This window comes from Linepithema humile, chromosome 1 (assembly GCF_040581485.1).
Source record: "Linepithema humile isolate Giens D197 chromosome 1, Lhum_UNIL_v1.0, whole genome shotgun sequence".
Lineage (NCBI taxonomy): Eukaryota > Metazoa > Arthropoda > Insecta > Hymenoptera > Formicidae > Linepithema > Linepithema humile.
In genome coordinates this window covers 38752320-38772941 of record NC_090128.1, presented here as the reverse complement: position 1 = coordinate 38772941, position 20622 = coordinate 38752320, and the positions used below count along the sequence as shown (strand labels likewise).

General features: G+C 34.9%; 3 protein-coding genes and 1 long non-coding RNA gene across 12 annotated transcripts in view; 1 reads left to right on the top strand and 3 right to left on the bottom strand.

The window, feature by feature from the left end:
- Positions 1 to 9: 9 nt before the first annotated feature.
- PhKgamma (phosphorylase kinase gamma) lies at positions 10 to 6063 on the bottom strand. Of its 4 annotated transcripts, none has more exons than XM_067350179.1 (9): positions 5398 to 6063; positions 4955 to 5124; positions 4531 to 4815; positions 4356 to 4446; positions 4052 to 4188; positions 3858 to 3955; positions 3240 to 3338; positions 2301 to 2459; positions 10 to 1776 (listed from the first exon to the last, which is right to left on the bottom strand). In XM_067350179.1, exons 1-9 carry the CDS (start codon positions 5487 to 5489, stop codon positions 1642 to 1644), a joined length of 1266 nt encoding a protein of 421 aa, XP_067206280.1. In that variant the 5' UTR covers positions 5490 to 6063; the 3' UTR covers positions 10 to 1641. The 4 variants fall into 4 exon arrangements, with proteins under 4 accessions (XP_067206280.1, XP_012214496.1, XP_067206292.1 ...); XM_012359073.2 differs by having other exon boundaries at positions 3240 to 3323; XM_067350191.1 differs by having other exon boundaries at positions 4531 to 4668.
- LOC136998126 (uncharacterized) lies at positions 5837 to 6857 on the top strand. Its single transcript, XR_010888744.1, has 2 exons — positions 5837 to 5977; positions 6057 to 6857. It is a non-coding gene; the product is annotated as an uncharacterized lncRNA (long non-coding RNA).
- A 111-nt stretch (positions 6858 to 6968) lies between these two features.
- On the bottom strand, positions 6969 to 11622 carry fidipidine (coiled-coil domain-containing protein 93). Of its 4 annotated transcripts, none has more exons than XM_067350143.1 (13): positions 11503 to 11622; positions 10319 to 10489; positions 9968 to 10081; positions 9806 to 9900; positions 9396 to 9666; positions 9126 to 9317; positions 8996 to 9046; positions 8680 to 8784; positions 8376 to 8593; positions 7953 to 8269; positions 7742 to 7862; positions 7580 to 7664; positions 6969 to 7365 (listed from the first exon to the last, which is right to left on the bottom strand). In XM_067350143.1, the coding sequence occupies exons 2-13, from the start codon at positions 10367 to 10369 to the stop codon at positions 7204 to 7206; spliced, it is 1782 nt and encodes a 593-aa protein (XP_067206244.1). In that variant the 5' UTR covers positions 10370 to 10489; positions 11503 to 11622; the 3' UTR covers positions 6969 to 7203. The 4 variants fall into 4 exon arrangements, with proteins under 4 accessions (XP_067206244.1, XP_012214451.2, XP_012214453.2 ...); XM_012359028.2 differs by lacking the exon at positions 11503 to 11622 and adding an exon at positions 10812 to 10965; XM_012359030.2 differs by lacking the exon at positions 11503 to 11622 and adding an exon at positions 10709 to 10910.
- A 228-nt stretch (positions 11623 to 11850) lies between these two features.
- Positions 11851 to 20622, bottom strand: part of LOC105667332 (proton-coupled amino acid transporter-like protein pathetic) — a 30517-nt gene continuing 21745 nt past the window's right edge. For all 3 annotated transcript variants that reach the window (XM_012359065.2, XM_067350169.1, XM_012359064.2), the window contains 3 exons: positions 17525 to 17932; positions 16813 to 17173; positions 11851 to 15949 (listed from right to left, as the gene is read on the bottom strand). In XM_012359065.2, the coding sequence (XP_012214488.1) occupies positions 15359 to 15949; positions 16813 to 17173; positions 17525 to 17932 (1360 nt within the window). In that variant the 3' untranslated portion in view covers positions 11851 to 15358. The remainder of the gene's footprint in view (positions 15950 to 16812; positions 17174 to 17524; positions 17933 to 20622) is intronic.

The following is a 20622-nucleotide window of genomic DNA, read 5'->3' as shown; positions in this document are numbered from 1 at the left end:
ATACCTGAGTTAAAGCATATAATTTTATTTACAAATTTAAACTATAAAATTTACTATACATAGAATGATGCATACTGTATGTCATATGAATTTAACATTACATATTGTATATAAAATCCTGGAAAAATTTTATATTCAATAAACACCTCAGTTCTGATATTTATAGTTAATTGAATAAGTTGCATGTATATGTTGTAGAAAAGGTTTGTTTCTATTTAAATTTTAGTTTTAAACTCTTCTAATTTTATATATATCACATAATTTTTTCCTAAGAACATTCCTATTATTTGTTACAATATAGATATACTTATTGATATATATTTGCTATTATTCATAACAATTTATAATTCGTAATTTGTATAATTATATTTATGCAAAACTATTGTCATCAAGTTATGACAAAATACAAGCACACACTATCAAAAAACAATGATAATAATACATTTTTGAACATCATTGATATAACACTGTAGAAATTCTTACAAATTTTATATATATGTAATATTAGTAGAATCTTTAACAAAAATTGCTTTTTTAGAAACAAATTGTAATACAAGTGACAATTTTTTATGCAATTTGAATTACCTTTGAAATTAATGTAAACAATAATCTTATTAACAAAGTATATATCTTTAATGATCAAATACATAGAATCAGAAAAAATGTATAACTTTCATTTAAAAAATCTAAATTTTTCATTGATATGTTAAATCAATAATGATCATATGAACATCAATAAAATATTTAGAAATATGTATGCTCATATTTGAATTTCAGAAATACGTAACATTTCTGAAATATGTGATATGCATTTTTAGGCTTCATTAAAGATTTTTGTAATAAATTTTGCTCGACTTAATTAAGTATTAATGTTTCACAGAAATGTATCATCCTATGCCTTAGGCAAATTTTTGTACAAATGCATTTGTACAAAAATTGTGACTAGATTTTATGTAAATTATATTCTCTAATGGAAACTGATCTAAAATGGATCTTTAAAACTGTATCTCTACCCATAACACTAGTTTGGAATTTTATATTGCGCATAAGATAATTCGTAAGAATTAAACATATTAGCATTACAAGTACATTACGTATTATATAACAAAGTATGTTACAAGGTATAGCAGTTTAAAGAAAGGCATCTTTTTTTTCATTAGCAATTATTAGTGCCATACTCTGTGTTTCCATTAAAACAGAATAAGAATTTTAAAGATTTTTTAGTAACTTGATTACATTACCACTTATTATGTGACAGTGATAATATATTGTCGCATTTTATCAAAATTTTAGTATATTTAAAAATATTACTGGAAATTATTACATTTTGTCGTCACACTTAATTATAGAAATACGTTTTTTTTTTTTTTTTTTTTTTTTTTTATAATAGTTAACATACCGAATAATCGTATTAAAATGTGTATTTCAGAATTTTATATAGATGTGAATTCTAGTATAATTCTGATCATTCTAAATATTTAAATATACTTAATCACTATGATGTAATCAGAAAGACCACTATTTTTTTTTTTTTTTTTTTTTTCCGAACACTTTTCTCTAACATATCTTATTAACGTTTCATCTTATTATTGAGATTCTATTAGCAATAAATTTAACTAGATCAATTTAAAAAAGCAATAGTTACCTACTTAAATTACTAACGTACAGATGCTTCAATTCTGTCTTTGGTGTATTTTCGAAAAGTGCTGCCCGATTCTGACCCTCTCCCTTCTTCACCCAATGACCATAAACTCGAAACGCGCAGCCATCGATTACCTGAGAAGGATCGTGCGAAAAAATCATTTAACAAACGCTAATTATTTAACAAACTATTCACATTCAATCAGTTTCAATCTTAGCCTCATACAAATCTCACACTCATCTTCAGTCTTAAAATAACTTTGAAAAGTTCTCGACATATATCCTAATATAATTGAAATCATATCAATTATACATTATTATAAATTTCAAATCAATTTATATAATATAGTTAATTTCTAATTAAAGTTGTAATTGCTTTTTTTCTTTGTACAATACGTGATATCTAAATTGCAATTGCAATTATAATTGATAGACAGATTTGGCAATAGAATGCTGAAACGTATATATTAAAGCTATTTTTGGTATTATGTCAAGATCAAAATTCGCCAATTAGTCTGTTTCTCACACCTATTCTTGCACTCATACAATATTCAATATACAAACATCCAATGTACACACAAATGTGTTACACTGTAATTATAATCACCAAGTCCATTCTTAATAATAATACTTTTGTTATCACATAGAAGATAAATTACCTTCCGCAGAATTTTGATTCTATAGGGATCGGTGCAAGCTACTTGTGTTGAAAGTGGTTCAGGCGTGATATGAAGTCGTTTAATACGGATAACTGCTCGTACACAAATAATTGCCAACTGGAATCTCTTCCGTGCATTGAATGATTTGGCCTTCAACTCCTGTGCAATACATAAGAGATATGTGATATAAATCAGCTTCTCAGCAAAAAAATACGAGAAACTATCAAGTCGTACTAAGTCATCTAAATTATTGAAAATTAGTATTCATATTGTATGCATATTAAAAACAATATTATCACACTTCCATTCTCTAAATGTAATTATAAATAAAGCCTTCTTTTCTATCAATGTGATGAAACTGATCACTGATAATAAGACGACAGAAAATGGATAAAATGTTTTAATATTAACACACACGTCCAAACACACGTTTCGAATGCTTTTAATAAATTGCTTTTTATGCCAAATATAGTCGGTTGAAAAAAAGAAGCTCTAAATATTCAAACATGATTTTACTACATAAATATCTACAAATAACTCCAAACAATATAGATAATGCTTGAGAATAATTGAAAATAAGACTGACGATATTTGAAAGTTGAGAGCGACAAACTAAGCAGTTTTGAAGAGATAATCCATATCTGAAAATATTAAATTTTGCAGCTACGCGAGTTGTGTCTTCAAAAATGCTTAGTTTTCTTTTTCCTGAGTCCTCATCTATCAACTTACAAACATTGTCTGTATCATTTTTAATCATTCTGTATAATTATGGCCTTGGCAGTCAAATATTTGGTCTAAGATAAATAAATGATTAAGATTATAGATGAAGGTAAATGAATAAGATTATAAATGTTAATTGTTATATAAAAATGATAAAGGTAATTGGTAAAGTTTTTTTGTTTTGTTTTGTCAAACAAAATAAAAAGGAAAATAATTTACCAAAGCTAACTGAGATATCCTACTCAGACGTCGCGAGTTAGTTGACAGAGAATGTTTTAGAGGAGCGATGTCTTGATCCCACAGCTGTAAGGCCAATAACTGATACTTTATAATTATATTATAACGTATCAAGTATGACAATTATATCTATTTCGTGATATTTGGTCAGTAAAAAATAAAATTAAAATAATAAAAGCTGATCATTAGATAGATAGGTGACTTTATGTGCAATATTTATACGTAAATTCCATATTTGCGCTACATGGGATTGTAGAAAAGTAGTTATTATATTTGTGCATGTATGTGCATTTCTTTCATCCTGGCTATGCACATTGCAATTCTTAGATATAAAAGTACTTATAACATTAAGATGGCTGAAAGCATATTTCGGAGTAAAGAGAGCAGAAATAAATAAAGCAAACAAATATACTGTAATTGTAATGAATGACAATATATTGTAATTCCATAGCGAAACATGTGTATAAAAATATGCATTAGTTATTCAATAGAGCCTCTTATCTATTAAATTAGGTTTACTCTTAATTTAAACTTAAATTAAAAGTTATAAATGTCAGTCGGCGCATTTCTTCGCGCATATGCACAATATTAAGTACTTACAACAGTGTGGAAGAACGAATGATCCAAAGCTTCTTTTATAGAAATTCGTTTCTTCGGGTCAACTACTAGTAACTTTCTTATTAAATCTTTTGGGGCCTCTGAAACACACAACAAACACACATATCCGTTATGTCAATAATTCGTCGTTAAAAAAAATTTTTTTCTAAATCTAGCCTTTGACTAGAAATATTTACCTGTTATGTCGACCCATTCAGGAGATGTGAATGAATATTTTCCTTCCATTATATTTCGAAGCATAACCATTTGTTTCCGATGCCAAAATGGAGGACAGCCAACCAATAGGGTAAACATAATCACACCACATGCCCATCTATTACATCAGAAATAGAAAAAATGGTGAAAATAATAGAATGTACGAAACAGCTATAATATATTTAAATTCACGATCAAATCTATAAAAATTATATCAATATAGTGTAAAAGACTCAATAAACTACAAAACTTTATGAAAGTTATAACTGTATAAACAAATCTTACATATCAACTTCGAATCCATAACCGTCCGCATTGTCAAACATGTTACACTTTAATACTTCTGGTGCTAAATAGCCGGGCGTACCACAAAGGTCTGCAAAATATGTGACAATTTAAAAAGTGTATTTTTCAAAATACAGCAATTAGACGTAAACAAAAAAAAAAAAATAAAACATACCTTCCAATTTTTCCCCAGACTTTAATATTCTGGCAAAGCCAAAATCTGTTATCTTCACATTCAAGTTGTCATCAAGCAATATATTCTCAGGTTTTAAATCCCTATGCACAATACCCTGATTGTGCACATGCTGAATTCCTTCAAATACTTGTCTCATGATATAACGCGTCTTCTTTTCAGAAAGTGTCACAACAGATGTGAGATAATCAAACAATTCTCCATTTTTACATAATTCAAAAATTAAAAATATAAACGTACTAGATTCAAAAACATCATGCAATTCAACTGGAAGCAAAAAAAAAATAATGATAATCTCTTGCTTTGTTATGAAACATTTCAAAAGAAATGAAAGAATTTTTCTAAACTATTGATATCGCCTCTTCGCAGAATGGTTTTTAAAGAACAATACAAGTCGGAAACTTACTGATGTAAGGATGTCCAGCTACTCTACGAAGTATTTGTACTTCTTGCAGTGTAGCATCCTTCATAGTATGACCATCTTCATGAGTCTCATTGCTGATGTCTATAATTTTAGCTGCATATTCTAAACCTGTCTCTTTTTCTATGCACCGTCTCACAGTGGAAGATATCCCTCTGAAATATGTTCCGAAAGATTAAGCCTAATCAGCCAAATCCACTAATATAATGGTATACCGACGAAGTTACACGAGAATTTTTCGAAATTTGCGTTAATTATGTAATGTCAATTTGAAGAATAATCCATCGTTAATTTGTGCACTCATTCACCGTGATCGCTGGCGCCACACACAAAAATAATACGAGAGCGGTATTCGTTACCAGCGCAGACACGAGTCAACAATTAATAATAGCAATAAGAAGGCACACTCGGGGTGGAATGCGACGCACCTTCCTAGGATTTCCTTGGGCTCGTACTTGGCGTAGAATCCCTTCGCCGCGTCCTTGTCCGGCAGCATGTCGTCCCCTTCATCCTTCGCCATGATTCACGCTGCGGACTGCCCACTACACCGCTCATAAGAAACAAACCTTCAATGCCGTGCTTCTTCTCCACGCAATTTCAGCGATCACGCTATCGCCGCTTGGGGACAACGTAACCCCAAGAAGGATCAACTCAGTCCGAGCCGTCGGAACGTACTAGTAGAATTTCTGTCACTCGATGGCGTCATATTCGCACGCTCCACCGAGAGATCGTCGCTCGATCACTCGCAACTGTGCGATCGCAGCATCGCACGATTATCGACTATCAATAACTGTCAATAACACTTCTGCTTTTCTTCTTTCCCTCCCCCTCCGCTCGTTGTTTTTCTATCTCTTTTTCTCACCCGCGACGCGACAGCAAAAGAAACACGCAAATATCTATATTGAAAATAGCAGGATGCTAATGCTAACTGAGGACTAAAGAAATGAGGAGAGAAAGAGGATTACGCGATCGGAGTCGAATGTTCTGCGCAGTTCGACGACAGACTATGTATGTATGATCGACGTCGAAAAGATTTGGAAGTTAAGTCTGTTCTTTTCAGCTGCACTGTTACACTTTGTTTTAACAGCAAAACAATATATAACCAAAAATTGGAGCAAATAAAAAAATGTTGAGATAGAGTGCCGAAAGTATCCAGAATTATATATCCGAATGTGAAATACGCACGATGCACCAAAATTGCGTTGACGGTCCCGCGATTTTGGCGCGTCTCACCGAAGAAAACGTGTCACGATCTTTTCGAGAAAGACACACATATCACACGCTGTATCGTGTGCAACTGAAACGCGCACAACTGCACTTCGCAGTATATTAAATCGTAGCGTCGTGCGAGATGCGAAAAGAGAGAAATAAACGAAACGTAGTGTAGTCTATTATCGGCTCAAAATTATTATCCGCAGTATATACATACATGGATGTGATGTAATTGGATTGATGTGCGCTTCAATAAAGCCCGACATCATGCGACGCCCGATATTTACTACTACTATTTTAATTTATATCGTCTCTTACGTATTGCGAGCGATCGTTACTAAGAACGATTGCAACATGTTTTACACTCTTATGTGCAACAGCTAAAAATGCTCATTTTATAATTTCAAAGATTATGAATCATCGCACACACGCATCACAAAGCGAGATATTACTCTGCTGTCACTATTAATTATATATGATAAAGAAAAACACCGTCAAGAATGTTTTTGTTTCTTCTATAGAAAGAATATATTATAAAAGCAACGAAAACACAACAGTTATGTATATTAATAACATACAATTCACTTTTTCTTGCAGAAAAACACTCAAGAATATTTTTGTTTCTCCTAATATAATAATGTCAGAATAAAGGAATAAAATATTTTTCACATATAAATATTATGATATATATAATTGTATATTATCACATGTACATCACAAACATAGCCTATAAATATTTTTACAGGAAATTATATATTATTGGGGGGGGGGGGAGGTGAAGGGGGGATTGAGATTTTTGAATTTTGCTAAAAATATTTTCTAATTGCTGTAAACAAATGCAAATCATTTAAAATTTATAATAAAAAATAATTTTTACATTATATATAGTATATAAACATTTTGTATTATATATATTTTGAACATTATAGTAATTTTTGCTATGTGTGTAGGAAAAGAATTAAATAATATTTTTTCTCATGCATAGCAAATTGCTATACAGCTTTTTGTAATGTAAATGGAACTTATGAACCACGAAGCTGAGCCAGTAAAGCTTCATTCTTGCGGCATTCAATAGTGAGCTGTCTCACTGCTGCAACATATTTACGTTGCTGTTCTATAAGAGTAACCAGCTGTCGACTAAGCGCATCTCGCCGAGTTTTTTCATCTGTACAACGTTTTTCCACCTAAATAAGATATTATTTTGTTAATTAAAAATAATTTTTTTAATTCTATAATACTAATTTATCATTTAAGAAGAATTCAAGGTCATACAAAATTGAAAAATTTAAACACATAGTATTTATAGATGAAAAATATCCAGTTAACATTAGTTCAAATCAATCCTGATCAAGATAAAGTAAAATAAAATAATATTCTACTCTGTATTACTTTGCTTACCATTGCTTTGTTACGCTTCACTCCTGCAACAATTGTCTCGAATTGTTTTAAGAACTGCTCTTTACAGCTTGCTGATGCCATAGCCCTATCATAAATATATCAAATATATATATATTGCTAATATAACAAATATATTTAAAGCCATTAATATTTGTTACATACTCATTGTAGTTATCTTGAATGGAATTCAGCAGTGACAATTCCTTGCTTAAATATAGCTTTGTATCATCGAGAGTATTATATAATGTATAATACTGTTTAGTTTCTTTGTGCTTGGCCGAAACTGCAACATTTTTAAAATCGGAAATAGTTATTTTCAGATTGCACGATTAACCTCAACGTTCAAAATTAAAAATTAATGAATTTAGTTAACCTTGATTGTAGAGTTCCATAAAGCGTCGTTGATATTGAGTTAATTCGGAACGTCCTGGAACATCATCCAATTGCCTTGTTAAGGACGCGATAGCTCTATTCTTCTTAGCCAACTGTAATCGTACTCGCGCTACAGCTTCCTTTTGCTCCTGATATTCTTTGATACGATCCTCTTCCTCCGCCGGAGCACCGTTTTCAATTTCTTGCAACATATCTCGAAAAAGATTAAGATCCGATTTGCATTGCTCTCGAAAATTGTGTTCTTGTTCTTTCAATCCTTCGTGTACAGAGAGAAGTTCCTCCAATCGCTTGAAAACGCTACAAAATAGATTCTTATTTAGCAAAAATATAAATTATTATGTCTAATAAATTAATTAATATATAATTTAATTGACAATTATTTTCATAAACTTATTACTCTCACCTATCGTTATCATTAATTCCGATTTCCTGAATCTTTTTAAAGGAGCGCTCAATGGCTTCTTTTTTCGTACGATGTTCTTTCGTTTTGTCTACTAGTTCTGTTAGTTTATCCGATAAGCTGTCTCTTTCCTTTGCTAATTTACGGGCTCTAGATTGCAATATTGCCTTTTGTTTTTGCAATGTGATCAAAGCGCGCGACGAATCAGTTGCACCACTGTCCTGCATCAATAAAAAAAATTATCAATTTATTGTACTACATTACACCTTAATTATATCAGACAGATACATTTCATATGCAAATTTACCTCTGTTTCCGAAGTAGACATAGTCGCATACTTCTCTGCCACTTTAGCAATTTCTTGCGCTTGTATTCCAACAATGTTTCCAACTGTGCTCACACTTAAACGTGCCTGCATTAAAAATAATTACATAATAATATAATTACAATTTAATAATATAATTTAATTAAAAAAAAAAAAAACAATATTGAACACAACATAACTTTAAATGATCAAAAAATTCTTTCACTTGAAATTGATCTAAAGTTATTATTCAAAATAGTTTCAAAAATTATCTCCTTCTCTAATAAATAAAATTTCTTGAAAATACTTTTCTACATACCGAATTTTCTTCTATCACAGCTAGAGCAGCAGTAATCTGTTCGGTAATGTTCTATAAAAATATTAATATATAAAATTTTGTATTACAAATATTTACTACTAAAGAAATAAATATAAAAATAATTTTATACCTTTTCATTTTTTTCATTATTAGATTCGCATTTTGAATTATTGGCTTTAGAGTCTATCGATGCTGTTGAGGATTTATTCGTAACAGCGTCAAAAGGTGCTTCATATTCCAACACTGTGCTAATGAATCTGCTCGATTCGTCTTTCACATATCCTTCTTTTTGTTTGAATAAACGTCGTGGTTCATAGGCTTTCTAATTCAAAGCAAAGAAATATAAAATTGTATTCATTACACATGATCTTTTGTTTTTATAGAAATAAATTATACACACCTTGACAGAACGTAAATTTCTAATGATGTTTTCATTAGCTGTTGCTCCAATCTCAGAATCTTCACTAAATGAATGTTTTTTATGAAACTGATTCAATGCAAAGGATCTTACAAAACCTGCCATTTCCTGTCGCATTTCCATGGAACGCTTCACTAACCATTGGATAACTGGGAATATATGAATGCAATCTAAACCTTGTATTTGATGCGGTTCTATTCGATATGGGCAATTCATTTTGGGAAGCATGACCACAATTTTCTCTGTCAAAGAACTGTAACATGTTTCATAAGATATATAAAAGTTATCTTGAAACATTTCTGGATAAAAACAAAATTTTGAAATTTAATAAAAATAAAAAAAATTAAACTTAAATTCTACGTAATATAAATTTTCTTAATATATATACATACATTTTTTGACCAATTGTAAGATTTTCTTGAAAAAGTAAATCCACATCTACGTCAAAGTTGCATGATTCTATACACCAGGTCATACCACCAACAACCTAATTAAACATCATTTTTAAGTTGTATATGTAAATTTAACATAAATATTAAAAAGAATTTACATACCTTATCAAAGTTTGATAAACCTTTTATTCTTGCTCTAAAGTAACCTGCTGCAACGAGTAAATCAATGATCTCTTGGAATTTTGTGGCTTGTTCCTCATCCTCGCGAACATCAACCTAAAAGTGCATTCCATTAGATATTTGAATAAATAATCCAACATGAAATAGATATACAGGATATGATAAATTAACTACAAAATAATTTTACTGTAAATATCATAATTTTAGAGAAGTTAGTATCTAAGAGTTGAGCAATAATTTCAATTTTACAAATTTTGTTTTATAAAAAGACGTCGAATGACTCAATAATCAAAATATTAGCAATGTTAGCTATCTGAATATCTTGATGCTTACCTCTGTGGCTTCAGAACTTTTTGATAGTCTTTTCGGTATATCGTTCAACATTTTTAAGATAATAATTGTTAGAATACACAATTATCTATATAGTTATTTGAGAATAAAAATTGAGCACTATATTAATTCGTTACGATTGATCACCACTTAGCATCACCTGTGATTGCTAACCTACAAATAAAATGTCATCTTTAGTATCACTTGTGTCAGCTGATGTAGAGCAAGCATTTATTTTAAAGCGCAAAGTTGACAATTGACATAAAAGAAAAATACTAAAAAGAATTCACCTAATCAAAGTTCTTTTTTCAATCAATCAGCTTACAATAATATTAACAATCACTACAATAGATTTAAGTTTCTTCAAATTACGTTAGTAAACATCATTCGTACCTAATAAAATCAATGGCAACCATTTATTTGGTTAAAAAGAGAAAAATATCAATCAACTTCACGATTTTATAAAAAAATTATAAGAATATTATTATACAATTACATTGTGAATGAGATGTTCTTGAAAAGATTGCATGTAAACCACGAAATGACTAGATATATTGCGTACGTGTAATCAGTGTGGCCCAGACTCGAACTCAGCCAAGACCGCCAAGACTCAAGCCAAATGATAAATTTCATTCAAGATTTAAACCATTTGGTTTGAGTCTTGGCTAAAATTTTAGATGGTTTGCGCATGTGTGCGGTGCTCCCTCCATTAATGTTGCTCGCGTCTCAAATCTGGCCACACTGCGTGTAATTTCTAGCCTTAGTCGAGACTCAAACCCCATTGAGCCAAGCAAAACCCCATTTGGCAAAAATTTGAATTAGGGTTGTATAGAAAATTATATACAAAACCATTGACAGTTACCAATTTTTTTGCAAACAATTAACACATTATATGCAATTGTACAATATGTAAGCTTGAAATTTTTGAAACGATGTTAGAAATGTTGTCTTTAGAATAAAATATATATTTTTCTTGCATAAAATTGTATATAACGTGTATGTCAAACTAATTTCCAAATATAATATAATTATTACCTAAATTTTACACTATTACTATTATTGTTAATATATTAATAATGTTGAGATCATTATTTACGTAAGCGACAAGAAAATTTGTCAAAATTTGCTTAGTATGCAATACTGTGTTATTGCAAAACACGTACTCGTTCTGCTTATTTTAAACTTACATTTTTTATTATCATGTGTACACGAAACTTCATAACTTCAAAATAAAATTTTATTGAATTTTATTTTATTAAGTTTTCTGAAGAATCTGAAAAAAAAGACAAGAACTTTGTAAAACATTTTTCATATTATATTAAATATTGTAAAGTTTGGTACAATAAGATTGATAAGTTAACAATTCATACAAGACGCTTGTGCATGCAAAATGATGCCACTTACACAGCGATTATTGTTGTAAAAACATGCAGTCATGTATATTGCGAATGTCTAAAAAATATGAGACAATTGGATTGTGTACAAGTGCAGAAGCAAAGAATATTAACGCAGTGACAGTAGTCAGCATTTCGAAATTCTCTTATTTTAATTCTCTTTATTTAACAAACAGTTCTACACGTTGCAAATTTACATTGTTAATAAAGAAAGATTCCGCATATATATATATATTTTTTTTATAATAATTATAAAAGGTACGAGTGCACACGCTTTAACGAAAAATATCTATATATGTATATAAATGTTTGTTGTCTGTATGCATGCGCGCGTGCATACATATTTCTTCTTTCTATAAAAATGGAAGAAAGGCAATAATCGCTGTGCATTGATTTGCCAATTCTCACCTCAACAAAATTACATCTTGCTTCCGCGTTCTCTCATATAAAATTATCAAATAAGTGTACTACAAAAAAAAATCATATAGTGATATGGCCTACGTACTGCGCGCACATTTTCATTTCACGGGCTTGTAAATAAGATTCTCTGTTTTATTTTTCTTGGGAAAAATGATGTTTTTTTTTGTAAAAGTCAACGGCGCATTATCAAAGCAGTACGAATCATGTGTGTGTCTCGCATCTTGTCAAATATATATAATCTTATAAAACATTTGTTCCAAAAGTGGAACTCGATTAGAGGGTGTAGATTGAGTTTCGGAGAAAATATCTCTATCTTATCGTCTCTGTGTTTAGCTCTTTACAAAAATTATTTTTCATCAATGCAAAAATCGGAATTACACTTCCAATCGTTCAACATTCGCGCGATATATTCGTATAAATCTTTTTAAACAATCAATTTTACGCTGACTATATATTTTATACTACATGTTTGTTACGATTAATTTGCGCGGTACAATTAAATAAATAAATCTATTTCTATGTAATTACGTAAGTAGTAGTAATTACGTAATTACTACAGAATTACGTAATGGAAAATTTATCTGCAATATTTTTTGTTTAAAATGTTATGAATTTTTATGTGTGAATACGACAAAGAGGTATGAATTATCAAGAGTTAAACACTGTGACGAACAGATCTATACAATTTCGGTTTTCTGTTAATACTGCTTTAAGAGAAATATCTTTTGAAATTATGAAAACACATACGAAAAGTGACGTGTACAAATCTTTCGTAGAAAATTTATTTACAGTCTTCTCGTTTGCGTATCCTACAAAGATTTATTTCTCTGAAGACAAATACAAATCGAAATTATTGCTAATTATTAAATACATAGACGACACAAGTTTATTATCAAAATAGTCAATATTTTCGTTTCTAATAAAAATTTTGATTTTCTAAATTCCCTGTTAGTTACTAATTCCTAAAAAAATTTGGCAAATTTCGTTTTATCCTTCATATTGACGCGTAAAGGTAAATCTGCATGTTTATTTTTTACTTTCGAGTCTACTTCTCCTATGATTAATACGCTAAGGATTAAATAGATATCCTCGGTTTAGATAACATAACCAATTAAATTTTTATCTCGCATGCTAATAAAATAGCGACGGTATCTCGCAATCTTACTTACAGACTAGCAAGCGTGCATCACGATATTACTACATCTACGCATTCTCCTGCTTATTATTCTTAATGGCTTAAATTTTTGTACGATTTCGTGCATTATGCACTAGGAACAGACCAGCCGTTTTCGGCGGAATCACGCCAATCGATCATCACATCCGAAGAAACCGATCTTGCAATCGTAATTTCTGCAGCTAGCTGATAATAAGTACTATCGAGTAAATTATTTATGTTACATTTGCATGAGAGAACAAATTGAACGTTTCTTATACGAAGCTTTGTTTAAAAAGAATTAATTCGAAACAAATCTATATCTAAATTTATATAACTTTCAATTGACATCCGTCAATTTATTAATAAATTGATAAATTCGAGCCAGCAGCAGCTGTCAAGAGATAGATAAAAATTTCATATTCACAAAGAAATAAGTGATGATCTTGTTATTTTAGAGATAACGTTTTGGCATCCAAAAGGATGACCGGTTTCTTTCAAAATCGAGTATCGATACGAAAGGAAATCGATGTGACGCTCAATTCAGCATTCTCTCGCAAAACGCAGTATCTTACAAATCGTCTTCTTGCAACAGTGATCTCAGACACGCGCTCGCGTGACATTCTTACGGCGGAGGCAGATGGAGTGAATCACGAGATTTAGTTGTAAATTTTTCGAAGAAATAATTCTCAGCTCGGCGCGCAAACATCGGCTATATATATATATATATATATATATATATATATATATATACGTGGGGAAGCACGTGTATAGCTGTATCAATACACTCACATTACAAATCCTACTTCGCAAACACCTAATCGCCTGCGGCTGGATGATTGAGACTCGTGTTCGCCATGTGGTCCGCGCGAGCATGCAAATTTGAGGTCACTGTTTTATTGTGATAATCCGATCGAGCGAATAAGCACATGGTAAACGAGGCGTACGGTTCTCATCAACAGAACGCGATGGCTTGTGCATCCTACACACAATATCCATGCGTATTTTATATATAGATGTACAAAATATGTAAATGACCAAGAAATGTCTCGCGTAACGCTATTCTAGAAAACCGTCCCGCAATTGTAAAGTTCGTAAAAAAAAAAAATTGTGCTTGTACGGTCGATGTGACGTTATTAAAATAAAGTTTAACAAAAAAAGGACAAAAAATATGTAAACAGCATTCGTGTCATTAGAATTCAAAAGAATTCTATCTTCTGAAGACCGCAAAAACCAACAATGAATATTCAGACTTAATTTTGCTACGTTGTGCAGCATCATAAAATAAAACACAAAACTTCTACAAACACAATACTTGATTAAAAGATCCTCTGCTCCTAAACGATCGTAGTTGACATAATAAAATCCAAATTACCAAAGATTTGTCACTTTATTAGTTCCGTTTTAAGTAAAGTATAGAGTAAAAAGAATTTTAAAAAATTTTTTTCTACATAGAGAAAACAAAGCAAATGACGATCCTTTTTTGCTAATAAAATTGCTTTCTCTTCTCAAAATGATTATCTCATTTTCAATTCCATTTCATAGATATGATATTCTTTGTAGTAAAAATATATTCTGTTACAAGTAGCTATCAATAGCAAAAGTGTGCAATATAAACCCATTCTTCAAATTTCTGTGATCGACCGTACATACTCGCCTTGTCTTATATGCGATGTTGTGTACAATACGAAATACAAACCTGTCTGTTGTTAAAAAGTTGATAAATGAAAGCTCAGTCGTGCGAAGACTTTTGGATGGATGTCTCCTTTTTCGTCGTCGTCGTCGTCGTCCTTGTTGCTAGATCGTCGTTGCTACATCGTCGTACTAGCGACAGAAAGAATGCGGGAATCGAGATTCGAGAAGGATCCCGTTCCGGACCCGAAGATCCGCCCGCCGATAGCGTCACGTCGTTCCCGCCGTCATTGTGCTCGTCGTTGACGTTGCGACGATCGACTCCGCGCAAAGAGACGTCCAGCACGCAATCATACGTGGTGCTCGTCGTCCGAGTAACATCGGGCGACGAGCGGTACTCGCGAGCGGCTGTCGCGGGCCGCTCCTCGCGCCGCATCCGGCGTCTCATTTGTTCTCCAGGATTTCCTGTATGCTGACGTACGTGCCAGTGAGGAAGCCCAACACGCCGAAAGCAATGATGGCGATATTCTTCCACAGCCGCCAGTTCCACTTGCCGAAGCCGTTCTCTTGTTCCCAGACGGTCACCAGCTCGATCACCGACGGGAACATGAGGCCCAGCGTGGATAAACACACGGCACCGACGAGAGAGATGAACGGGCCCAGGTTGGGAATGGCAATTGCCACGCCAACGGTAAATATCACCAGTACGATGCGAAGGCTATACTCGCCGAGCAATCGTCGAGAGCCGAAATACTGTTTGGCGTTCTTCCATATGATCTCCATGGGAACGTAGAACTGAAGTCCGTAAGTGAGGAAGATCGCAATGGCGATCATTACCTTGGAGACTTGTGCCAGCACCTCGTCCTGCGGGGGGTTCAGGGTTATAGAGGCCTTTGTGCTGTCTCCATATCGCCAGTAACCAAAGAAACCGACAGTACTGTACAGCAGCACAACTAGGAACATGCCGGTGTTTAGGACACCCGGGCAGCCAACAAAGTGGGATGGTGTTTTCATATTGTTCTCCAACGGCATGACCTGAAAACAAATTATGGACTCAATTATTAATACACTTCTGATAATTTGGAGTCTAATCTGCAACAATTGCAACGATAAGAAAACGCAGAAAGACCGACTCTTTAAGTAATTTATTGAGCTGTTTCAAAATAATAAATAATTTAGATATGTTTGCGATGTACATTATTCGTTTTAAGTATAGCAAATGAGAAAAATAATAATAAGATGTAAATAAAATATTTTTTAAATATCTCTAAAATTAAAAAAAAAACAATTTAATTTTTAAACATTCCACTGCTCTAGCTACAGCTTTTAATGTAAACAATTTTACATTTTAAGAATTTTCATGTCGCAATTTAATTTCGCACTTGATAAATAATTAAAAAATCGAAATTGTCCATGAAATCTTTCTTAATCCCACTGCAGTGTGATGGTAGTGATGAGATATTCACGCTATTTAACGTGGCTAGCTGACGTATCAGCAAGTCGCAGATGTGTTTGAAGCGTTCACGTGTCTACATGCATTCCACACGCGTGGACGAAGGCGTGTCATTTGATTTGCGAGCCGAACGATTTAACATGACCGTTAAGTGTCCGGACGTGTCTAGCAGCTGAATGCAAAGTTATTTCTGCTACACAATGTCGCAATACCAGTCTGCCATGATTGCGCTACACGCACTATGATCACGATATGATTTATAATTTAACCTCTCGTATATCGGCAATTTTTCTGCAGTTAGAGTGTTCGGGGAAAAAAAAAAAAAAAAAAAAAAATTTGGAGAGTCGCGCCATAAATTTAATCTTATTAGCGCGAAACGTCAAATTTACACCGAGATAACATAATGAAATTGATCGATGACACAAAGACGTGTGTGTATACTCACAACACCAATACCCTCGAGGGCGAAGATGGCGGTGCCAAAGAAGAGGGGCAGCTGAGACCAGCTCGAGAAGTTTGGCACATCGCTAATGGTGGGCATGTCGCGACAGATGTAGTAGAACGTGATGCCCACCCCGGTGGCGATTAGCACGTTCGCCACCATCGAGAACGGCGCTAAGAACTTGAGATTCCGTACGAGGGAAAAGACAATGAGCAACGGCAACAGCGCGGCCATGTACAGCCGCAGATCCTTGTCCGTATCCGTATGATAGTCCACCACTTCCTTGAGATTGGTGGAGATGAAGACGATGTAGACGCAGCAGCAGCCGACGAGGTCGATCACCAGGAACGTGTTGATCGTCGCCCTAAATGGAAGGAAATCATATCGGACGATGTAGGAGACACAAGGCATTAAAGAATGCCGATTCTAAAATAAAAATCGAGAAGTGATTTCTCGAGACGCGCGAATTATTTTCATTACGCTTGTCTTTTTTCTTTTTTCTTTTTTTTTGAAGTTCTGGAATTTTGAAAAAACGACGTATTTCCGAAACTTTTCCTCGTGTCTTAATGCGAGCGATTAGATGCCGAGCTCTGTTTCCGGAATACTTTGTAACATCAGGCTTTTATATAATGAAATTATGAGAAAGAAGTTTGCGGCCCGACTTTCTCCGAGCGCTTCTCGCGAGAGCGCATAGGCGTGACGTCTCGAAACTTACTTGGCGAGTCTGGCGTATTTCTGAACCGGCTCGGGCCCCACCAGGAAGGCCGCCTCGGCCACGTCGGCGAAGCCCAGACTAGGCGTCTGCAGCCGCCTGCATAGGAGATGCGCGGACTTGACCAATATATGAACGCAATAGGTGCAGATCGCGCCGATGAAAAACGTGGCGAAGAGGCCGAAGGCGAGGCCGGCGTTACGGAAGGCCAGCGGCATCGCAAGTATGCCCGTGCCCAAGCTACCCTTGAGAAGATGTATGAGCGTGTCGAGGTCCGTGGTGGGATGGGCGAGCTTTCGGTGCTCGAATGGATCGTAAAGGGCGGCCTCCTCGTCGCTCGGCCGCTCCACAAGTGGCAAGGTCGAGCCATTCGTGACCGTAATAGGAACGTCATTTTTCTCGCACTTGTATCTGCAAAACCAGCGGCGTTAGCACATCGTCGGCGTGATCGCAGCTTCGCGCAGTGAATGGGAACGTAGATTACGCAGGGTGTCTCGCGCGAGAGCGCCGCCGCCCCTTTCATCCTGCCAACTAATTCCGACCAATTCGGTCGTCAAAAAACTTCCATCGTTCGCGCCATCTAATCGTGAAGATTATTGACAGAGAGAGAGAGAGAGAGAAAGAGAGAGAGAGAGAGAGAGAGAGAGAGAGAGAGAATACACCTCGTATTCGAAGTAATCCGTTAAAGAAGAATCGGCGAGTTGACGAAAAAGTGTTCGCACAGATGAAAGGAGCGGCGGGCGGCTCATGCGCGCGACATCCCGTACGTCATCTCGTATTCGCCTCGCGCGTGAGATACATGAGTATAAGTGTTACGTGGGACTTGATCTTGGTTTTTACACGGTACGGCGTTTTCCTCGTGCCCGCGATTCGAATCACGACTTGATATGCGAGGAAGTATGATGAGAGAGCGCCGGAGTGGGAAGGATCTCTTTCTCGCACTCTCGTATGCCAAGGGAAGACAGAGAGCAGAGACGCAGACAGGATTGCGAGACGTTATGCGAGAGAGTTGCATTCGGAGGCCGCGGCGGCAAGGTCCTGGTAACTTTAATGACGATGATTCTTTATTCGCGGAGAGCGAACGGAAATGAGAACTCTGTGCTACCACGCTGTTAGGTTGGCTATTAGACCGACGAGGGCTCCTCGGGCGCGCTAACGACGGATATTCCGCGAATGTTCGACTCGTTCGGCCGAATTCTTCGTACAAACTACTTCCTCTCCTCCTCCGTTCGCGTGCACCGAGAGAGAACGATAACTAAAATAACAGCAAGTTTGGCACAACTTTACGCATTTATCAATCGCACACTCGCAAGTCATGATGTATTTTTAATATGTCGCAAATAGAGCTTAGACGAAAGAATTTGAATATATTGAAAAAATATTTGTAACATCAATTCGTAATATCTGAAAATTTCAACAGTTTGGACATTTTAACAAAAAAATTGTACGTATCGTATTTAGCATACTTGCAAAATGTATTCGTAAAATGTTTGAAAAAAAAATGTATTTAAAATATTTTTGTCCACAACGACGTTGAATATATCCTTACAGTGCGTAATACGAATTCGCAGCGAATAAATAAAATAAATATGATTAGAATATGATATGTTAAAAGTATATTCAAACAGTTCGAACCGTTCGAATTTGGTTTGAAAGGCCAGAATTGTTTGACGATCGATCCGAACTGTTCAAACTGTTTCGTCACCTGAAATATTTCGGCATTAATTGCAAACATATGAGTCGAGTTATCTCGACTCATTATGATATTCGAGAAATATGATAAAAGCAATCTCTTGTATTGCAATTTGTTTTACAAAGCTAAATTTGTACACATTGTCACGAAACGTGTGTATATACACGCAATAAATTTCATTGCACACATTTCACACGATTGTGTTTTCCCTCGGCGCGCTGAATTCATTCATCAGATTTCGTTATAAGAAAAAGAACGCGTGACGCACGGATCGTCGTTTATCACCGAAACATAAACAGTGAAACCCGAATTGGATGACGCACTGTCAGACTACAATCGCGAAGCGCGGCCATACGCGTGACTTGTTTCCTTCTTCTTATCGAAATTTAATTGAACTCCAATGAGCTGACTCAGAAAGGCAATCACCGATAGGCAATGCAAGATCGTGATGTCACAAGCGCGATATCGTTCTCTTATCGAAATTTCCCAGAGCGATAACAAATCGCGCATTCCGCGAGCCGCGTGTGCAAAACCGATCGGCGGTTCGCATTACCGAATCCCTTTTCCGTGCTCTCCGCGCTCAATCGCACTCTGAGGATGTTTATGCGATGGCAAACAAAACGATTCTATGGCGGCGTGATGTGTCAGCACGTTAACAATTTACACTAATTCGAGACATGCAGGCACGTCCGGCGCAACACCTCGCTCTCGTAAAGTGTGATACCCCATCAAATCTGTCGGCGATCCGCGAGGATCGAAAAACGTGTACTGCGCGAATATGAATAATGATGAATCTGTTTTGTACGTTGCGTGTGTGTGTGTGTGTGTGTGCGCGCATGTGTGTGTGTGTGTGTGTGTGTGTGTGTGTGTGTGTGTGTGTGTGTGTGTATTGTTTTGTATGTATGCGTGTGTCTACAGAGAGAAAGACAACTAAGTACGCGTGATGTTCGTGTGGACTTGTTAAAAAAGTTAGGTGTGTAGGTATTATAGGTACCCATATCTTTTAGGTGCGGTAGTTTCTCTCCGGTAGTCGTGCGAAACTTTCTGTGTTCGTAGAAAGCTCCGGAATAGAGTCTGTATGTGTCCGTGTCACGTGTTACAACGTGACGGAGAGTTCACGCGCCGCGTTATACAGGCATACATACAGAGGGGCAGCTGCAACCACCGCACTGCATCACCGCGACGCCCAGCGCCACGACGCAGTACGACGACTAACAAGCCTCCTTTGCTTGCCGAACTTTTCGCACTTGGCCGAGTGTTTTTGTTATTTTTTTTTTCTTTGTACTTTTTTTTTTTTTTTTTTTTTCTACACACGTCGAACGACCTACTAACGGAATCGGCTTTTGGCCACGGATTTTGTGGACTGTCCGATTCGACGGTCGCGTCGTCTCGTTAGATCGCGTCTAGC